Genomic DNA, 19,515 nt, shown 5'->3' on the forward strand with positions numbered 1-19,515 from the left:
CATAGTTGAATCTGATTCGTCAGGCCATACCCATCATCAATTTATCATCGAATCCTATGCATTCATTTATACTTTTAAAGAAATGCGACTATCCCTTATTTGTCTTGAATTCAGTGCTGAATGACCGACAGCCTCCACAAACGAATGAACTTTCAGCATACAACGACAATGTTGGCGGCTACTAATCACCTCATGTACTATATTATACAACGGGGGACCTAAATCCAGCGATCTGATTGGTTCCCAACTGTTGTATAATGAGCGTATACATAACTGCTATGACGCCCGATCATTTTGTGAAAGTTTGCATATCACTCCGCGCCTGGAAGTAGAAACAGTTACAAAGTAAAACATATGTTGGATGATAGAGAGGGTGTAAATGTTGTTACTCCGGGAGTGAGCAAGGCGAGTGAACTGCTCCATAGGATAAATTGCCGGCGAACCGCTCTATCGGAGCCTTCTCTCGGAGGGACGCTAAAGTGTGTTGCATAGCGACCGTCGATGCATAGCGGCAGCCAGGAGGGACTACTTTTTTGTATTCTTTAAGAAAACGGCTACTTTGACTTTCTTGGTTTCTTTTTAAATGTAGTGTGTCTATGACTTTCGTTTCGCCATAACAGTAACCGTTGAATAAAAGCAATAGATCACTTCAGTCAGTGGCATGTGCTCATTATACCACTGTGAAGGGGGTCGCCGGCCCTCCGCTGCGCGTCGGGGCCGGACAACGCCCCTTAACAGTGGTATAATGAGCACATACCACAGCCTGGCGTGATCTATTGCTTAAATCTAGAATTGAATATACCTCAATTAGAATAATTAACCTATGAAAACAAAACTGAGGAGGATCTCTGTGGAGACAGAGCTGGTTCCGATGACGCACGGTGTCAAGGATCACGACAGAACCCGCATCGCTGAAGACAACGAAGAAGCGTTGCACTGATACCAAACTGAAAGAACATGTGAGTGATGCTTTGCAGCACAGGCCACAGAACTAACGTTGCAGCTTAAAGTTAAGCAGTAACCGTTATCGTGCATCCTTCTTGATCAACAGTCCAGCGTGTGCTCTTCGTCCGATAGAAAATAATTGGATAGTGCCACTCCCATTACACAAAGGGGTAACACACGATCTATAAGGACGTTTATCGAGGGCAAAACATAAAACAGATAATTGCACACAGAAGACCATTTCCTTTTCCATCCATAGCCAAGCGATGCTGTGGTATCACTCATTTAGCAGCCACATCCTCCCAATGGGATGACCCACTGTTGCGAGCACACAATATACCCCGACAAGAGGATTAGACAATTAAAGACAAAGTCGACTAAATGTCTCGCTGTTGAAAAGTCCAAATCTTCTAAGGCTTGGGGTCACCCCTAATTATAATACCCACACAGACATGGATGTGCTGTGATAAGGAGCGTGGTAGTATTCCTCCATGGCGTTAGGATACAGAGTCCGATCAGAGAGCTGGCTGGCTCGTCCCCCACCGTGTGCCCAGCGGGCGGCTGTGAACGGGGGTTAACGTGCTCGCTGGCCTGATAGACAACACTCTTTTTTGTGTGTTGTCCCGTGTTGACAGCCGTTGGTGTCTGTGCGCACGCGCACACACACACACACACACACACACACACACACACACACACACACACACACACACACACACACACACACACACACATACATACATTCAGGCTGATCGAGAGACTGATGCAACACGTATTGGCGCACACACGCACTGGCAGGTAATCCAATAACCCTTGGCACGTCAACTGAGTGCACGAACGCTAGTGCGCATGCATGCTGCAGCTCGACGTGTGACGCTCCCAAGTGAACAATAGGAAGGAATAAGGTGCAAATTAACCGCTTTTTTTATGTATTTGGATATGGTTATTTGGGATTTAAATAAATATATTTAAAAGAAGGCCCCTGAATGTGATGCCTTCTTTCTAAACCTCTGCGGTTTGCTTCTCCGGATGAATACACCTTGAATACAATATGTATGTGGCTATTTCCATCCCTCTCTATTTTGTTCCATCTCTGCTTTTGTTCCAGGATCATAGAAGTCTCTCGATTCCCAAAAAGATGAGTTCATTTTGACTATTTATCTAATCTAGTCTAAACCACAAAAGCAATTTCGAGGACTGTGTAGGTGAAGGACAGGCAAAATATGAGTTTCTCTTTGTGCATACATCTCTTAGTGTGTGTACGTGTGTGTGTGTGTGTGTGTGTGTGTGTGTGTGTGTGTGTGTGTGTGTGTGTGTGTGTGTGTGTGTGTGTGTGTGTGTGTGTGTGTGTGTGTGTGTGTGTGTGTGTGTACATTTGTGTGTGTACATGTGTCTGTGAATTTGTGTGTGTGTGTGAGTGTGTGCGTGTGTGTGTGTTTGTGTTTATTTTTGTGTCTATATGTGAGCATCAATGATGGCCAGCCATGAATGACAGCCATCTGACACATAACCTTTTTGTGTTGATCTTTTTATAGAGCGGTATCTCCATCAGACAGTATAGGGGCCTCCAGAGCCACTGCCGCACTCCAGCCCGGCTATTTTCTGCATCTATGCAACAATGGCTCGACATGCTATGGGATATAGTTCTGATCCTCCGCCATTAAAAGGAACCCGTAATAGAAACAGGGAACAACTGAGATGTCCCACTACTCAACATGATCCACGGCTCTCGCCTAGCCCTCAGCTCTTCCTCCTTTCACATATCTTTGACGCAGGGCTTACCGCGGCTGCCTGCCGTGTGCATTGTGTGCTATCTAAAGTGCATTGCATGTCACAGTGCTGGAGGCACGTTATCCCATGATTACAATGTATTGAGCTCTTTGGATTGGATTAGGAAGAGAATCTCCCAAATTGGCAATGTTTTACCTTTTGACCTCAAATAGATTTTATTCTGAGACGCTAAATACATTTATTATAAGCAGGCAGATAGATGGAGCTAAAGGGAGGGAGAGATAGGCAGCGAGTGACACAGAGAGAGTGAGAGAGCGTGAGCAGTAAAGAGACATAGAGGGAGGGAAATAATGAGAGAGCGACAGGGGAGAGAGATGGAGGGATAGAGAGGGGAGAGAGGGAGATTTATACAGTGTGTGCAGCTGAACCACGTAGCATGGAGGAGAGCTTTCAAAGTGGACAGCACACAACCCGGCTGGCTGGTGAGCCTCGTAGAGCAGGGGTTTAGTGGTGGATCGCAGGAACAATAGGTTCCAAAAACCACAGGATAGACACAGGCCAGCCACCAACCGCAGGTCTCGCTCACAAATGACCTCACTGCCAACTCCCTTCAAGCCCGTACATTGTAATGTACAAAATAATAAGGATTCACAGGAACACACACACACACACATACACACACACCGAATAATATGGAGCATATCGGTCTGAATCACATATCGTCCTCCCGAGCCCTCATCCCCTCTCCTCCTGTCTCTTCCTCTCTTCAAGTCCCACTTTCTGTGTGGCTTCAGCCAGCCGGTTTGAGCAGGATTGCCCTTGATAGAAACACAGTGTACCATGTGCAGTTGTGTGGCGGCCAAACGTGTCAGGCACGCTATCAAAACATGTGACGATACGTTTCGTAACGCATTCCTGTGTGTTTCCATGCCACAAAGCTCTCCCAGCAACACGTGTCCTGATTGAGACGCTCCGTGGGGATGATCTGACTAACATGACCGGCAATAACAGCAGACATTAGTCCCGGTAGTGCCCTGAGGCCAGATTGCTCAGAAATACTGGAGCTATTCAGCACAGGTCCACATTGGGCCTTGAATGTCCTCGAATGAGCCGCCTTTGGTGACACCTCTCGTGGGCCAGCAAAGGCTCAGGTCCCCAGCGACCCTTCAGGGGTGGTTGCGTCTCCAAGAACGACAAAAACATTCAAAAGAGGTTGAACTACCTGCCGGAGGTTAGCATCACATCCACTATCTTTTTCCAGAGCCAAAACGTTCCCCTCCGTAAAGCAGACACCGCTTAGTATTTCTCAGCTGGTCTTCAACCCACTTTACAATAACTTGTGGGGGAAAGTAAAAGTGAGTGGTTGGATTAGCATCCCTTAAGAACCATTATTAACAATGATTTTATACTGATATTAGCTTCTGCTGTAGAGATAAAGTCGCTACAGTGCCTTATGGGTAGAGGGGAGCTTTGTCTCAGGAATGAGAGAGAGAGAGAGAGAGAGAGGGAGTTAGAGAGAGAGAAAGTAAAATCAGACATCCGCTTGTAAACTCTGCTTTCTTGACCTTTGTGTCTCGATAGTTTCCAAAGGGACGTAAAGAACGCTCTGATAACAAAAGTCACATGTTCAGGTGCCCTGCAACAGAGAGTATGTCCAACAGGCGACATGCAGAAGATGTTTAACACCTGCTCAGGCCAGCGACAGCCACAGATATCATATTTTCCGATCACAGCATTTTTGCAGACTTATTGATTGCTGCCGGTATGCTATTAGAATTAAAACAAATATGAGTTGCATCAAAAAAAATACCCTCTCCTAGCTTTAAGGGTGTTAACATTTATAATGCTAACATAGTTTACTATCTCTGTCTCTCTCCCTGTTTATCCCTCTCTTCCTCTATCTTAACCAACCATGTCTCCTGTTACACTCAATCTCTCTCTCTCTCTCTCTCTCTCTCTCTCTCTCTCTCTCTCTCTCTCTCTCTCTCTCTCTCTCTCTCTCTCTCTCTCTCTCCCTCCTCACCCTGACTCGTTGCCATACAGACTGACTTCTGTGGACCACGGCCCAAAATGAGTTTTTTTGCCAGCTTAGTGCCAGCCCCAGGGGAATATTTGTCCTTGTTAGTGTGGCCTTGCCCATGGGCACGGGCAGTGAACATGCTGCTCTTACACAACCCGCTATGCCTCTAATACTCCTCCGAGAGGTCCCTCCAGCATCTGTGGAGCCAAGGAAAGAAAGGAGGAATGAAAGAGGGAAAGAGAGAGCAATATAGGGACTGAGATATCAAAGTCAGGGTACATATTTATATGCCCTTGCTGTATATTTTTCGCACCGCATATTTTGAGAAAGAGTTAGGTTTTATACTACTCCATTTTTTTAGGGCTTTTTAAATCTGGTTTAAGCAAAGTTGTGTGAGGAAAGATATGCTTTGCCGCTTCAATAGAAACAAATACAAAAAAATGGTGTGAATTAAAAATGTGAAGAGGAACTGAATCTACAGTTAGAAGCATCACACTGTAGAGTGAACAAAAACTACAGATTACTGGAGATGGAATTTCACATGAGAGAGAGAGAGAGAGAGAGAGAGAGAGAGAGAGAGAGAGAGAGAGAGAGAGAGAGAGAGAGAGAGAGAGAGAGAGAGAGAGAGAGAGAGAGAGAGAGAGAGAGAGAGAGAGAGAGAGAGAGAGAGAGAGAGAGAGACAAATTAGTTTTGGCCTCTGGGCCCTAGAAAGTACCCTGGCCCTCCAGGGCTGTCACGCAAGGCTGGTTTCCACATCTCTCTCTCTCTCTCTCTCTCTCTCTCTCTCTCTCTCTCTCTCTCTTTCCCGTCTCTCTCTCTATCCTGTCTCTCTCTTTATCCCTCTCTCTCCCTTTCGTGGCTATTGCATCTCATTGGCTACCCGTGACCCCCCCATGACCTAACCAACGTTAGGTCCTGGGGGCCTGACCTAACGAACCAAACCCGTTTGCAAAAATATGCATTCATTTCAAAACGGTCAGGTCAGTGAGTCACAGACACAAAGCAAATCTTTACGTTCCAAAATGGCCCTCTGATTGGGTTAGCCCGGTAAAGTGAGTTCTTAATAGCCTGAGCATGTAACAGACAACACACAGCCACATAAAAGCAAATGAAGAAGAAGCCGTTCTGCCTTGTCATCCCTTCTTCCATAATAAATAGTACAGTCCGGTGAAAATATGCATTGCTCCGCTCTTCGTAAACAAGTACGCACCACTTCTCCCTCACGGCGCGACCCGCCTCGTCCATCTCTTAAACCCAACACGGAATATACTGTGATGAACTCCTGCACTGTCTCGCCCTACCGTGCACTCTCTCTCCATAAATAAGACAATAAAACCCTATCCCCCCGACACACACACAAACACACACACGCATACGGCTTGCACAGACACACACGTACACACACCCACACACATACGATACGGGCCGTTGTGCATGGCTCGAGAAGATTGAACGGACAAGGCAGCCAAAATAAACAGCATTAATTAATGCCGTTGATTGGCTGTCGGCTTGGTATGTTATGATGACCCCTGACCCCTGATATGCATGCCTCGCCTCCGAAACCGCAGGGCATATTTCTGACACGCATGCTTCAAAAACCCATTTACATTTGGTTAAAAACGTTCTCAATGGTAAAAGTAAATGTAGATAACTAACTTATTTTCGCGTGAATGTCGGTTTCCTGTGGTTTCGCTGATCAGATGGTGGCTACTTGATATTGAATATTCCCTGTGGGGAGTTTAAACGGCGTCTGCCAGCGAACTTTAGAAGAAGTTTGCTGATGCGGCTCAGCCTTCGCCTTTACTCCCCACTTTAAAGCTGGATGCATGCAAAGCTCTCTCTCCTTCTAACTCTTTCTCTCTGTCTCTCTTGCTCTCTCTATATTTCTCCCTGTCTTTCTGTCTCTCTCTGTTTCTCTCTCTATATCAACCATGTCTTTCTGTCTCTCGTTCTCTCTCTATTTCTTTCTCCATATTTCTCTCTGTCTATCTCTTTCTCTCACTCTCAGTCTGTCCCTATTTCTTTCTCTCACTCTCACCCTCTCTATTTCTCTCCCTATTTCTCTCTCTCCCTCTCTCTATTTATCTCTCTCTCTCTCACTTTCTATTTATCTCCCTATTTCTCTCTCTCCCGCTGTCTCTCTCTCACTCTCTCTCTGCCCCTCACTCTCTCCCCCTCTCCTTCTCCTTCTTTTCATCTCAAACTGTCATTCCTCCTCTGATCTCTTGAGCCGCTGCGTTTGATCTCGCTGCGTGGAGACGGATCATGTGTCTCCAGTGACAGATGGAGGCTAGGTGGTTGGAGAAGGAGAAGATGGGCTAGTTAACCCAGCAGGAGCAGGAGCAGAGGAGACAACACTACTGGGGGGCTGCTGTTCAGAGTTGGAGGGAGATGTTGTGATTGTGAAAAGTAAGGTCACCGTTAGCTAGAGTCGAATGCAGAAAAGGCGAGTGGGATGGGATTGTGGAAGAGCGGGCCTCACATGGATATTTGGGGATATTCAGAATCAATAATATTCAATCAGCTTTTTGTATTTCTTTCCCTCCCACTTTGCGAAACAGCAGCAGTAAAGTGGCTGCCTACGAAATAATCAATCACCCTCTCTCTATCTCTTTTTTCTCTCCATTGCTCTTTGCAATCTTTTTCTATCTCTAATTCCCTTCTCTTTTTTTGGCGCCTGCAGTCTCTCAGACCTAAACAGACAGGCACACATACACACACACTCAGACATGCACACACACACACACACACAAACACACACTCAGACATGCACACACCCACAAACACGCACACACACACACACACACACACACACACACACACACACACACACACACACACACACACACACTCAGACATGCACAAACAAACACACACACACACACACACACTCAGACATGCCCAAAAAAATGCATGCACACATACATTCAGAAAAACCACACACACACACACACTCACACACAAATACACACACACAAACACACTCTGACATACACTGACAAACGCAGACACACACAAACACACAAACCCACACACCTCATTTATTTCTCCCTCCCTGTCTGTATTTGGAGATCCAACACCCAACCATTCCCACCACCACCACCACCACCCGCCTCCCCCAGCTCCCTTCTCATCCCAGGTCTGGCTGCGTGAGCCGGGGCTTGGACGTTAGACTTAACGCCCCTCCTCCACCTCAACGCTCTAATGCAATTAACTCCACTGGTGGGAATAGTAGGCGAGAGAGACTAGCTAGAGAAACCCCTGATTAATCCAATCAACCATGGGGCCCTGCGCGTTAGAACACACACACATAGACACGCACACACACACACATACTCATACACAGGCACACACACACACACAGACATACAGTCATACACAGAGACACATACACGCATAGATACAAACACACACACAACGCACAAATTGACACACACAAACACAGACAGACACACACACACACACACACACACACACAGTCACACAAATACACCAACGCACGCACACATAGACTACATTGCTTCAGGCTGCAAATGAAGCCTTTCATGGTCGATCATATTAGCTGGCAGATATTTTTCTAAGGGGTTGGGGCCGCCGGACAATTGGCAGCGCAGGGACTTTTCTGGGGCTTTTAAGGCGGTTGGGGAGCCGTATTGGCAGAGCAGACCATGTACTGTAGGGGCTTTTATTTTTGGGTGGGCTTTCTATACTGATTTCTGCTCTAAAAATTCACTCTAAAAAGATGTGAAAATGTAGCCTGGCTATTGCCAGACCAAGCTCAATCATAGATTGCACATTAGTCTGGGGAAGCTGCTGCTATTCCTTCAGCACAAGAGGCGTGATCAATGGGCCTAGTTCAACTGACTCTGTGCGCGATTGGCTGCTTGCCGTCACGTCCCTGTCGTAATTGTGTTAAATAAGCCAATAGCGTGCCAGGGGGAAAAGCCAGCTTAGTGATTGGCTCCCGCAAAAACGGATCGAAACTAGAAAGAAATATATTGGTCTTTTCCCGAACCTTCTGCAGGGCGAACTCAAATTGAAAAAAAAAAACATAAAACAAAAAAAGAAATGAAGAGAAGTAGGATAGATGGCACCCTTAACTTGAGGTTTTCAAGGAGAACTGTAATCACCAGCGATGTGGCTGTACCCTCATCTCCCCTCAAAGCCACGTCTCCTTCTTTTCTTTTCCCACTGTTCACCACTCCGTCAGGTCATCGGCCGGGCACTTTCATCCAGGGCTACTTGCAGTGAATCCAGACGCGTGTCCTCCACAGTCAGGGCCTACGCATCTTGCTCACGGATCTCGCCTACGGTCGAGGAATTCGAACCCGCTTCCGCTCGTCTGGGAGTCCTACGCCCGAAGCAGCCGCCTCGCTGCCCTGCGCTAACAGCGGAGAGAAGGCCCGGGCGTGTTCCTTTGACGTCCTGGCCTTCGCTGTGCCGCTCACTAACCACACATCGGGGTGGACCGAAGCACTGATACAACACAAGTCATCCCCTCACCACCGTTCCACTGTGTTTATCTTCACTGAATCACGCTGGCACAGTGTGCGGCCGCTAATACCTTCCTATTATTAGGAGGGCTCCAGCGATGCTGTGGTCCATTATTAGACGCCGGAGCTCCCAGTAAGTGTTGAGTCATACTTGACACTTAATAGGCCAATCGAGACTTGTAAAGTTAGGATCACCCAGTGCACGGGCGTTAAGGGGGATAATTACTCTCTGGCTTTCATAAAGCCGCGCAGTTAGCAGATTCACGTTAACTTGCCTGTTACGTAGGCCTATACGTACATGAATATACACCCAAAACAAAGAACATGATGGGAGCGGAATATGTTGAATAGTGTAGTGTACTACTAGGAGTTTTCATTCTGTTATTTTTGATCAACATCAAAAGATTTCATTTACATTTGTTCATATGTTATTTTTAGAACAAGAGCGGGTCAAGAATAAGAAAATGAATAATAATTCAGGAAGATGACAGCGCATGGGGAGGGGGGCAGTGGAGACAAAAAGACAGAAAGACAGGAGGAAAGAAAAACATGGAAAGAAAATATTAATATTACTGACAAGACGGACAGGATCAGAAGAATCAGAGCGTGGAAGACGGTGAAAAAGACAACCCCTACGAAAAGTACACATCACCACACACACACACACACCATGAAAACCAATTCCCAGGCATGCAGTCATACACACACATGCATACAGATTGTTATCAGCCAACCGTGCTGGGCTGGAGCTGGCCTGACTGCAACAACGTGGTACTACCAGTGCTTGGATGCTACCCACACGATGTACCCAGGCCCTTAGTTTGGACTGCGGTCCTGAGGACAAGAGTCTTGCACATGTTGTTATGATCATTAGGCCTTCCGAGTTCTCTACAATGGCCTGTATCAAACATAAAGGACGGGTGCAGTAGTTAGGCTCCCTTATCAGTCTGTTTGCCAACAATGGCAGTGTAATAACATACTTATATAATTCATTATAATTAATTACTTGGAATAATAAAGTATAATTATATAATTACACAACACTTGTTGTAGACCTATTCAGTTAAATAGTTTTGTCCAATTTGATTGATTTGTTTTAGATTCATTTCATATATTTGGTATCATATTTGTTTTCGTTAGAGACTGACCTTTTTTTGCTTCCTTATCCAAATAGCTTTTGGAAATGAGAATAGATTTCTCAAGTCTTGTTTTAAATTGTACACATTGGACAATGGGTTACACATAGTTCCCATAGTGTGAAACATGTCCTTGAGATAAGGAGCAACCAGATAAATTACCAATATCAGTGACCAAACAGTGTGAACATTGTCCACCGTCTATAGAACAAGAAACGTGCTTCTGAGCTTCTCACCTCATCTTCTCTCGCGTGGGTATACCATCAAAGCATCTGTAGTCACACAGTGGGAAGCTCAAGATTTGGGTGGAACTATACAAAGGTGCATCAAAGGTGTGACTATACAGTACCATCGTCTCTGCCATTCCTTTGTGGATGGCTGTGGGTTAGAGGAAGCTGTGTTGATGGCATTGCCTCATACCTCATCTGTAGTTGCATTAGAGCTGGAGCTGGCTATGGATGCCCCCTGCTATTCCATCTAACACCTAAATGCAATCTCAGAGCTCTTTCAGTTGTTCTGGGGTTCTAGCCTTGGTCTGAAAAATGAATCCCTCTCTAACCAGAGGCTTATTATTCTGGTTTTGTGTACCCTGTCCTGATGCTCGCAGCTTTGTACATTGTTCAGGTTTCATTCTCAGGTCAAGGAACATTGAATCTAGCCATTGTATTTGTCTCTGAGACTTTTCATTGGAAGCATTATATTCCCAGTGCATCTGGCTCAATGTGTCAATGAATCAGAGAATATTCAAACAGGGGGGAGCAGAACACCTCGGCCGAGACACTATGTTCACTTCTCTGCACCTTATCATTTTGAAAAGTCGGTGCAACCAATACCTCATACATAACCAGTCAACAAGGCTCAGATTGTGCTGTCTAGATTTCTCTATTCATATATGCGTGTGTCTGTGACGTCTGTGTGTGTGTTTGTCTGTTTGTGTGTGTTTCTGTGTGTGTGTGTGTGTGTGTGTGTGTGGCAGTGTATTTGTGTTTCTGTGTGTATATCACCGTGTATGTCTACGGCAAATCAGAGCAAAGCATTTATCCCTTTCAAGAAACATGTATGGAAATAAGAATGAATGCAGAGTCCCCAGCCCCCTTCCCCCCCCACCTCCCCCACGGCCGTATGATCCTCTGAACAAGGGCCGCTGTGTTCCAGGATCACTCTGAACGGAATGAAGGTGTCCCGGCCGGACGTCCGGATCGGCCGCTACAGGATGATCAAACACGAGAGAGACAAACACAACGAGCCCAACCCTCAGAGGTACTGCATCATCATCACAACAACACCTCATGTCTCGCTCGCTCTCTCTCTCGCTCTCGCTCTCTCTCTCTCTCTCGCTCTCTCGCTCTTTCTCGCTCTCTCTCGCAATTTCTCGCTCTCTCACTTTCCCCTACCTTATCTCACTTTCTCTCTCTCTCTCTCACTTTCTCTCTCTCTCTCTCGATTGCTAGCTAGCTCTCTCTCTCTTGCTTTCTGTCTTTCTCGTTCTCCCACTCTCGCTCTCTCTCTCTCTCTCTCTCTAGATCTCGTCGTTACGTTGTTTTTTTTATGTTCATCTCTATTGCACGCACGCCCTTGCTCTCTTTCCTCTCGCTCTCACTCTCCTCTCTCTCTCTGATATTATATATCCCTGTTTCTTTCTGTTTGATGTGTTGTGTCAAGGTGGTATCAAAGTCACTCCGTGATGTCACACTATGGCTCGTGGATTAAGAGGACTTGAAAGAGTGTTTTTTCAGCAGTCATCATAAATATAGTAGTTTGTTTCCCTTCATGCTACTTCTGGTACACTCTGTTCGAGTAAGATTTATAAAAACGACCTTCAAACCAGAGTCCTGCTGGTTAGGGAACTGAATTCTCTACTATAGTGTAGCTTAACACGATGGAAACACGTCTCTATCTTTTTCTGACCTCTGGGAATCAGACCAGTTCGCTTCAACTCACAAGTTATGTTCTTCCAGTTGAATGGAAAAAAAAGCCTCTATGACTAAAAGGTAATAACATTGATATTTTTCTATCACAAGACTGTACATCAATGGTACTACTACTACTCCTGTTACTACTACTAGTAGTAGCATGACTACTAATAGTATGACTACTATGTCTGCTACTGTTACTGTAACCACTTCTACTACTATAACTACTAATGCTAAAAAACGTATAACAACAATATGCTTCTACTGATACTGCCGCTACTACTATAATTTATTCTACTAGGATTAGTACTACTGTTACTAATCCTAGAAATAATAATTTCAAAGTAAATGTATCCCTTATTCAGGTGACCTTGAGTGCTATGAAAGGCGCCCTCAAATAAAATTTACTATTATTATTATTATTATTATTATTATTATTATTATTATTATTCAGGATTGGTAAAGGGCGGTGTGGACAATTTGGACGGATTCGAAAAAGGTTTCTAAAGCTATAGAAGCCAGATTGGTTGAGTCACCGCTCAAAGGTCTGACATCTCCACATTTCCATACTTATTGAAAACCCTGAAAGATTAATCTCGGGGGATAATGAAACGTACAGAGCAGGACATCTTTAACGCACAATATTCATGTCTTCAACTCCCCTTTTCATTTACTGCCCCCCCCCCCAGAATTGTTTCTGAGAGAATGAAGGACATGTTCCTTCATGCTGCTTCCGCCAGCCCCTCAGATGAGCCCATAAATCCCTAAAGCCAAACCTCCATCAAAGGCTCAGACCGGACAGTAGCAGACCGCCATCAAACCTGCATCGGAAAGGTTCCGGTTGGCCTCCAGGCCTGCAGAACATCAGACGACAGTGTGGGTGGATGTTGCCGAATAATAGAGGACATATCAAACAAAAATTAATAATAATACAAACACAGAACTTCAACTCTAGATGGTCGTCAGCCCGGCGGTTGTTTAATTGGCGTCTGAGGCGTCCTTCTCTCCGTGTGCGTCCGCTAGTCACGTGGGTTTCAGACGGGGTTGACAACATGGCGGCGGCGGCGGCCTGTTGGTGTTGATGAACGAGGCTGAGGACCCCGAGATGAGCCCCCCTCCCCCTCCTCTTAAACACGTTAATCACCGCCACCGTAGCACCTCACATTAAGCCGCTTAAACGTGGATTACAGCGGTGTATTCGCCGCCGCGCCCGCCCGCCTGCTTTCACGCCCGGTTAAGCACCACAACATCCCCGCCCCCCCCCCACCCCAAAACACTTTTTTGTTCTCTGTAAATAAATAAACTAAAATCAATAGCCGTCATAGCTGCGATAGATGGTGACAGAGATAAAGTGGGCTGTCTCACAGCCTAAGTAATCCCTTTCAAGGTGACGTTGGTGCGTTGCTTTGGTTTAAAGTGAGATCTGATGACAAAAAATCGTGTTCATTGAAGTTCTCGTCGAGTACGCTCAATAAGTTTGAGAGGATGTTGCTTCAGTATACCTCTATACAATGATGCTAGCCAAGGCTAGACAATTTGTTTAGCATTATGGTCGCTCTCTTCCTCCGTTTATTCCTCCATAACGTGTACTGGGGGGAAACTGGGCTGTGTTAATATCATGGTTATTAAACACCCCAAAACCAGAATTTCAAAAGAGTAAAAATTCAAAGGACACCTGGGGGCCACAGCTGCTTGTAAGCCCCAGGAGGGCCCCTTCTCTCCCCCTCCCCCATGTGCATACGAGTAATGAGGTGTATGATAATAAGGACACAGTCATTATTGACATTCTCCTGTACATAACTAGACCACCAACAACTCAATATTCACGAGTAGCTTTTTCATTTAATTGAATTAACTAATAGCTAATAATTAACTTCTGTGCAGATGATCATTCACCTACCTGATGATCATTCACCTACCTGATGATCATTCATTCATTCATTCATCTTCTTTATTCAAGGATCTCGCAGGAATTATTGATGGGGACTCTCATTCACATATTTACAAATAAAAACCAAACAGAGAAAACTACACACAGTTACGGGACAGTTATTAAGAACATTCCTCCAGCGTCCGACAGGTAGAAGTGTAGATTATCAACAGGTTGATTATTTTTAGTCCGCTGCACTAACACAAATAAGAATCAGCTCAATTGCGCCCTGAGTGTCATCGGAGCATGTCGAAGGGGAACTAAAGATCCAATGCAACATGGATGTAATTTAAGATTCTATTTTAACGACCAGGGCTTCATAAATAAACAAATACCATTGTTTAACACGCCTGCTGGCCGGAGCAGACAAACAGACCTTTTCATATCGTATACTGTTATGAGCCTCATTTATATGTATTATACACAGTACTTGCAGGACGTGAGTACTGTGTATAATATATATATATTGTATCCATTATATATGGACCACGTCATCGTTCCCTGTTGAGGGTCTGAATGCTCCCACTGTAATTGCCCGCTTAAATGTCAACCCTAGATATGGAAGCAGTCAGGGACACGCTGGTCTAGTTGCCTTCATCAAAATCAATACATCAACACAAAGGTGTGTGTTTGTGTATATGTGATCTCTCTCTCTCCCCCTCTCTTTCTCTAACTATGTGTCTCTACCTCTCTCTGGTTAAAAGGTGTCCCCAACTGGGACCTTTTTATTTGTGTTGGGGAGGATAATAGAGAATTTAACTCTCTATCAGAGGAGCAAATGGTGTGTCGGTCATGCAAACACTCTCCTCACCGGCTCCTGGGCTCTCATTAAAATGTGAAATGGGCCTTTTGGTTTTCTAAGATATCACGTATCTCATGTGCTTCTAATAATTAGCCTGACTCAGAACAAAAGAAAGTTCTGATCAGAAGTGATGAAAAGTTGCTATGTTTCCAGTAAGGCTTGGAGTTCTTCATGTATTATCAATCTTCAAAACACAAAGATCCGCCCAATTAAGAAGTATAACACAATAACAACAAGGGAGGATAACTGAAGAAATCCATTTTCGAACCACAATTCATTCACTTTACTAGCCTTGGGTTTATGTACACAAATACAAAGTGACGGTCAGAATCTCGGCGGTTCAACATTATGCCGGCTCCTCTGCACGTTCCCAAGGTGTTAGATAAGCCTGTTGTCGAGGCAGGAATGGATAATCAAAGCCTTTAAATAGTTTGTCTGGAGGAGCTGTGATGTGGACAAAAGAAGTATCTGGACTGTGTGATGCATGTCTGATTCCTCACAACACACGCACGCGGCTGCGCACACACACAAACACACACACAAATGCACATGAAAGCCAGCAAACCCAAGTATCTTCATGCTAATACACACACACGCACACAAACACCTACACGCACACACACACACACACACACACACACACACACACACACACACACACACACACACACACACACACACACAGGAATCCATTCAGTTCATCTCTTGAGAGGCTGGTTAGGCATAGCAATGAGATGTCAGTCCAGTGTAGAGAGAAAGAGACACATTCATCACTATCCCCCTAAAGTGTACACAGACACACACGCACACACGCACAAACACACACACACATACAAACACACACAGGCATACATACACACAAACACACACACGCCAACACACACATGCCCACACGCAGTCGCCCACACAGACGCAGACATGCTGTCTCACTATCAGTACCTAATGCATTACAAAGAAACAACTTGCCCAGTAGCATGGCTCTATATCGAATTCATATGATAACAGTCTGGGGCGAATACTGCGGATGTGGGTCTGTGGGGGTGTGCTTGCTCAGCAATAGATTATAAAATAATTGAGCATTAACAGGTCTTCAGTTTAAAGTCTAATCTCGAACGAGGTCACCAATTTTCCAATGCATGCTAAAGTGAGACTTAACCTGAGTCCACTCAAAATATTACCACAATAAAGGGGGGAAATAGCACTTTCTTTCTGTCCCTGACCTAATAAGGTGTCATCATTATTAAAGGATATCTTTAAATATAATCCTGGGAGACTATGGTGGATTTAAACTGGAGCACGTTCCCCTCCATGCCGACACGGCGGCAAAAAGCAGGCTAACCAGCTCATCCTGGCTAGTGTCCTCACCAGCGAACATCCAGTACATGTCATAATGATGCAACACATGCACGTTAAAATATCACGTATAACATAGAATGTGATTGGTTCAGTTCACACGGTCATGCTGAGAAGCAGGCTTGAGATTGCTCCATGTTCAGTTTAATGTTTTTTTTATTAAATGTAATTGTGTTATTTTGCCTATTTTAGGATCCAATTTAGAATGCAAGCTACCGACACACAGATAGTTTGTTAATATGCATATCCACTACCGTAGAGCGAGATATTTATGTAAATATCCAAGTAGTACACCCCATGTCTCTGTATTCCTAATGAAAAATTCCCATATTGTGTGTGTGTGTGTGTGTGTGTGTGTGTGTGTGTGTGTGTGTGTGTGTGTGTGTGTGTGTGTGTGTGTGTGTGTGTGTGTGTGTGTGTGTGTGTGTGTGTGTGTGTGTGTGTGTGTGTTTGTTGCGTTCTTGCACATGTGCATGTATGTGCTAGGTGCTAGCATTCCTGCCGCGTGTCTCAAGCCGCTGTTCTTTATATATTCATAGATCTCAGTGTCTGTCCTTCTCACTCGCCCTTAGCGTTCCCCTAAGCCTGATTCAGTATAAATCTTCTGCATTATGTCCCTCCCTGGCCTCGTTGTTTTTCGCTATTCTCTTTGTTCTCTTTAAACCAACGCGCTCTAGCAGCTTCTGCAGCGCAGAGCTGACCTGGCGTGACGGGGAACAATCGGCCATTCCACCGTTACCCCGAGTTGAAGTTCAGGGAAGGAAGGCTGCTTACCAATGCCTTTAAAGATTTAGAGAAGGTTTTATGGTTTGCCTTTTCCTTTTTTGCTAAGCGTGTGTGTGTGTGTGTGTGTGTGTGTGTGTGTGTGTGTGGGTGTGTGTGTATACGTATGTGTGCGTGCACTTCCAGAATGTAGACAGAAGGGTCTTTTGTCTGCATCTTTCGGAAGAGCAGCGTCCTTCTGAAGAGACGATACACAAGGCTGGATGTGGCCTCATAAGGCCGGAGATATATTTGCTCTTTAGCCACCTACCTTAAGGAAAACGGTCTGTCCCTTGAACAGAAGTGTTCACACACTCGGCTTTGTACCTTGCTTGTTACTTGGGGATTCCACTAGAGGGCACACGGGGGAACTTACACAACTTCTGAATTGCATGATGTAAACAATAAACCAGCGGCAAAGACACAACATGCAGATGTGTGTAACTGGGAACTTGGTCTATTAGCTTGTCTTCAAAGCTGTCCTCGGCTGACTTGCCTGCTGACCACTGACCCTGTTCTATCCCCATGCCGTACCCACACTGCCCCCGCAGTTCATGTGCATACTGCATCTCACATGGCGTTTACTACTGAGGATTTGCACCACTAACCCTCCAAAGGGACGCAGGATACGCGAGGCAGCCACCACTCTCACGCGAATGCGTGGTTAAAAGCAAGCCTCCGACTTAACCGCATACCTGCTACGTCTTGATGCTTATCCAGAAACATAAATCACTGTGGGACGCGTTGTATAGAAGTGTCCGGTAAATATTCAGAGAAGATGAGTGTGAGGTGATATCCAAATTACAATACACCTATAGACAACCTTGATGCTAGGATTACTCGGTATTGCGCTATTTTGTTTTTTTGTTGCCTTGGCAGAAAAAAAAGGATTCCTGTGTGATATAACGCCTTGATTATCTCTGAAGACACGCAGTTTGGATAATTGGTTGAGTGTGGGAGCGTTGATCCTTTGGTGATCACTTTAACCCATCCCCCCTCCAATCCACTCTCCATACTGTATACTGACTCATTGCTTTGACTCCATAAGATATACATTTTTGCACTCATAAGCTTTTTGAAAGAACAGGGTATTTCTCCAAGTGATTGATAGTATAAACATAACTAAACCCGGGCCCCTGATTAACCTTGACCAGAGCACTTATACTAATAGGGCGACACTAGTCTGGAACGTGATCATAGAAAGGCAAATGGTACTTGAGGACCTCAGTATATTTGGATTATTGAGCAAAATAAGGTCACAGCACCACCTGATGGTCAAGGTTTGCATGGCAGAAAAGAACTCCAAAGAAATATACAACTGTTACTGTTTTTTATGTGGGTTTTGATGTGTGTGTGTGTGTGTGTGTGTGTGTGTGTGTGTGTGTGTGTGTGTGTGTGTGTGTGTGTGTGTGTGTGTGTGTGTGTGTGTGTGTGTGTGTGTGTGTTTTTATCAGACACACACACACACACACACACACACACACACACACACAGGTGACCAGCTGTGATGGTTCGATGATGGTGTTGGATGTGAGCTACATCCCGTTACGTGACACGCACACTCTTCTCCTCTTTGTGAATCTCCACCAGGTTCAACAAGATCCAGAACACCAAGAACACCATGAGGAGGGACGGCATCAGCTCCCTCACCTACCGGCTGGTGCAGGTCAAGAGGTTCCCTCTGTACACCAACATCTCGGTGGAGATCGGGAAGCCCCCGCCAAGGCCCTTCAAGGGATAGAGACGGGGACGGAGAGGGAGGGGGTCAGGGAGACGGAGTAAGAGAGAGAGAAGACACTGAGGTGGGACAGCACTCGCTCAGGCTGCAGTGAGAGAGAGAGAGAGAGAGAGAAAGAGAGAGAGAGAGAGAGGAAGAGAGAGAGACAGACTAGATCAAGTGTCAAACTCTCCCAGACAGCCGATGAGATTATAGAGAGAGCTGGTGCATTAGGTGCAGATGCATCACAAAGCACATCAGTCTCTCTCTCTCTCTCCTCTCCTCTTCCGGCTCTGCGCTTCAAACTCTCCCTCTCTCCATCGACGTCTCTTTCTAACAGCCAATGGCAGGCTGCCAGCTGAAGGACCCTGGCCAATCAGAGACTCTCAGCGTGTTCCCAGAGCCTGAGCTTGGACTGGGATGGTTTGAAACATTGCGATCGCAATTGCCTCGGGAAAAACGTGGACGGCGTTCTGCTGGATGTTCTTAGGTGATTGTGTGCAGTCCTCGAACAATATCCATGGAAGACCCTTGGTCTATTATCTTGTAATGGATGTCTGTTCTTTATTTGGTTCATAAAGTCCTGGAAGTGAACGACAATGGACCTATTTGAGGAAGTAGGGATATGTGCACAAGATAGTTCATTCAGTAGGAAACGTCCCGCTACGTAGCACAGGAAGGTGAAATCCAGGTGTGTGCATCTTTTTTTCAG

The 19,515-nt window shown here is 45.4% G+C and overlaps 1 protein-coding gene across 2 annotated transcripts in view; it reads left to right on the plus strand.

The window, feature by feature from the left end:
- b4galt2 (UDP-Gal:betaGlcNAc beta 1,4- galactosyltransferase, polypeptide 2) overlaps nucleotides 1-18,972 on the plus strand; it is a 106,195-nt gene extending 87,223 nt beyond the window's left edge. For both annotated transcript variants that reach the window (XM_030362922.1, XM_030362923.1), the window contains exons 7-8: nucleotides 11,482-11,586; nucleotides 18,677-18,972. In XM_030362922.1, coding sequence (XP_030218782.1) covers nucleotides 11,482-11,586; nucleotides 18,677-18,827 — 256 coding nt within the window. In that variant the 3' untranslated portion in view covers nucleotides 18,828-18,972. The remainder of the gene's footprint in view (nucleotides 1-11,481; nucleotides 11,587-18,676) is intronic.
- Nucleotides 18,973-19,515: the final 543 nt, after the last annotated feature.

Source organism: Gadus morhua, chromosome 8, assembly GCF_902167405.1.
Source record: "Gadus morhua chromosome 8, gadMor3.0, whole genome shotgun sequence".
In the NCBI taxonomy this organism is placed as follows: domain Eukaryota; kingdom Metazoa; phylum Chordata; class Actinopteri; order Gadiformes; family Gadidae; genus Gadus; species Gadus morhua.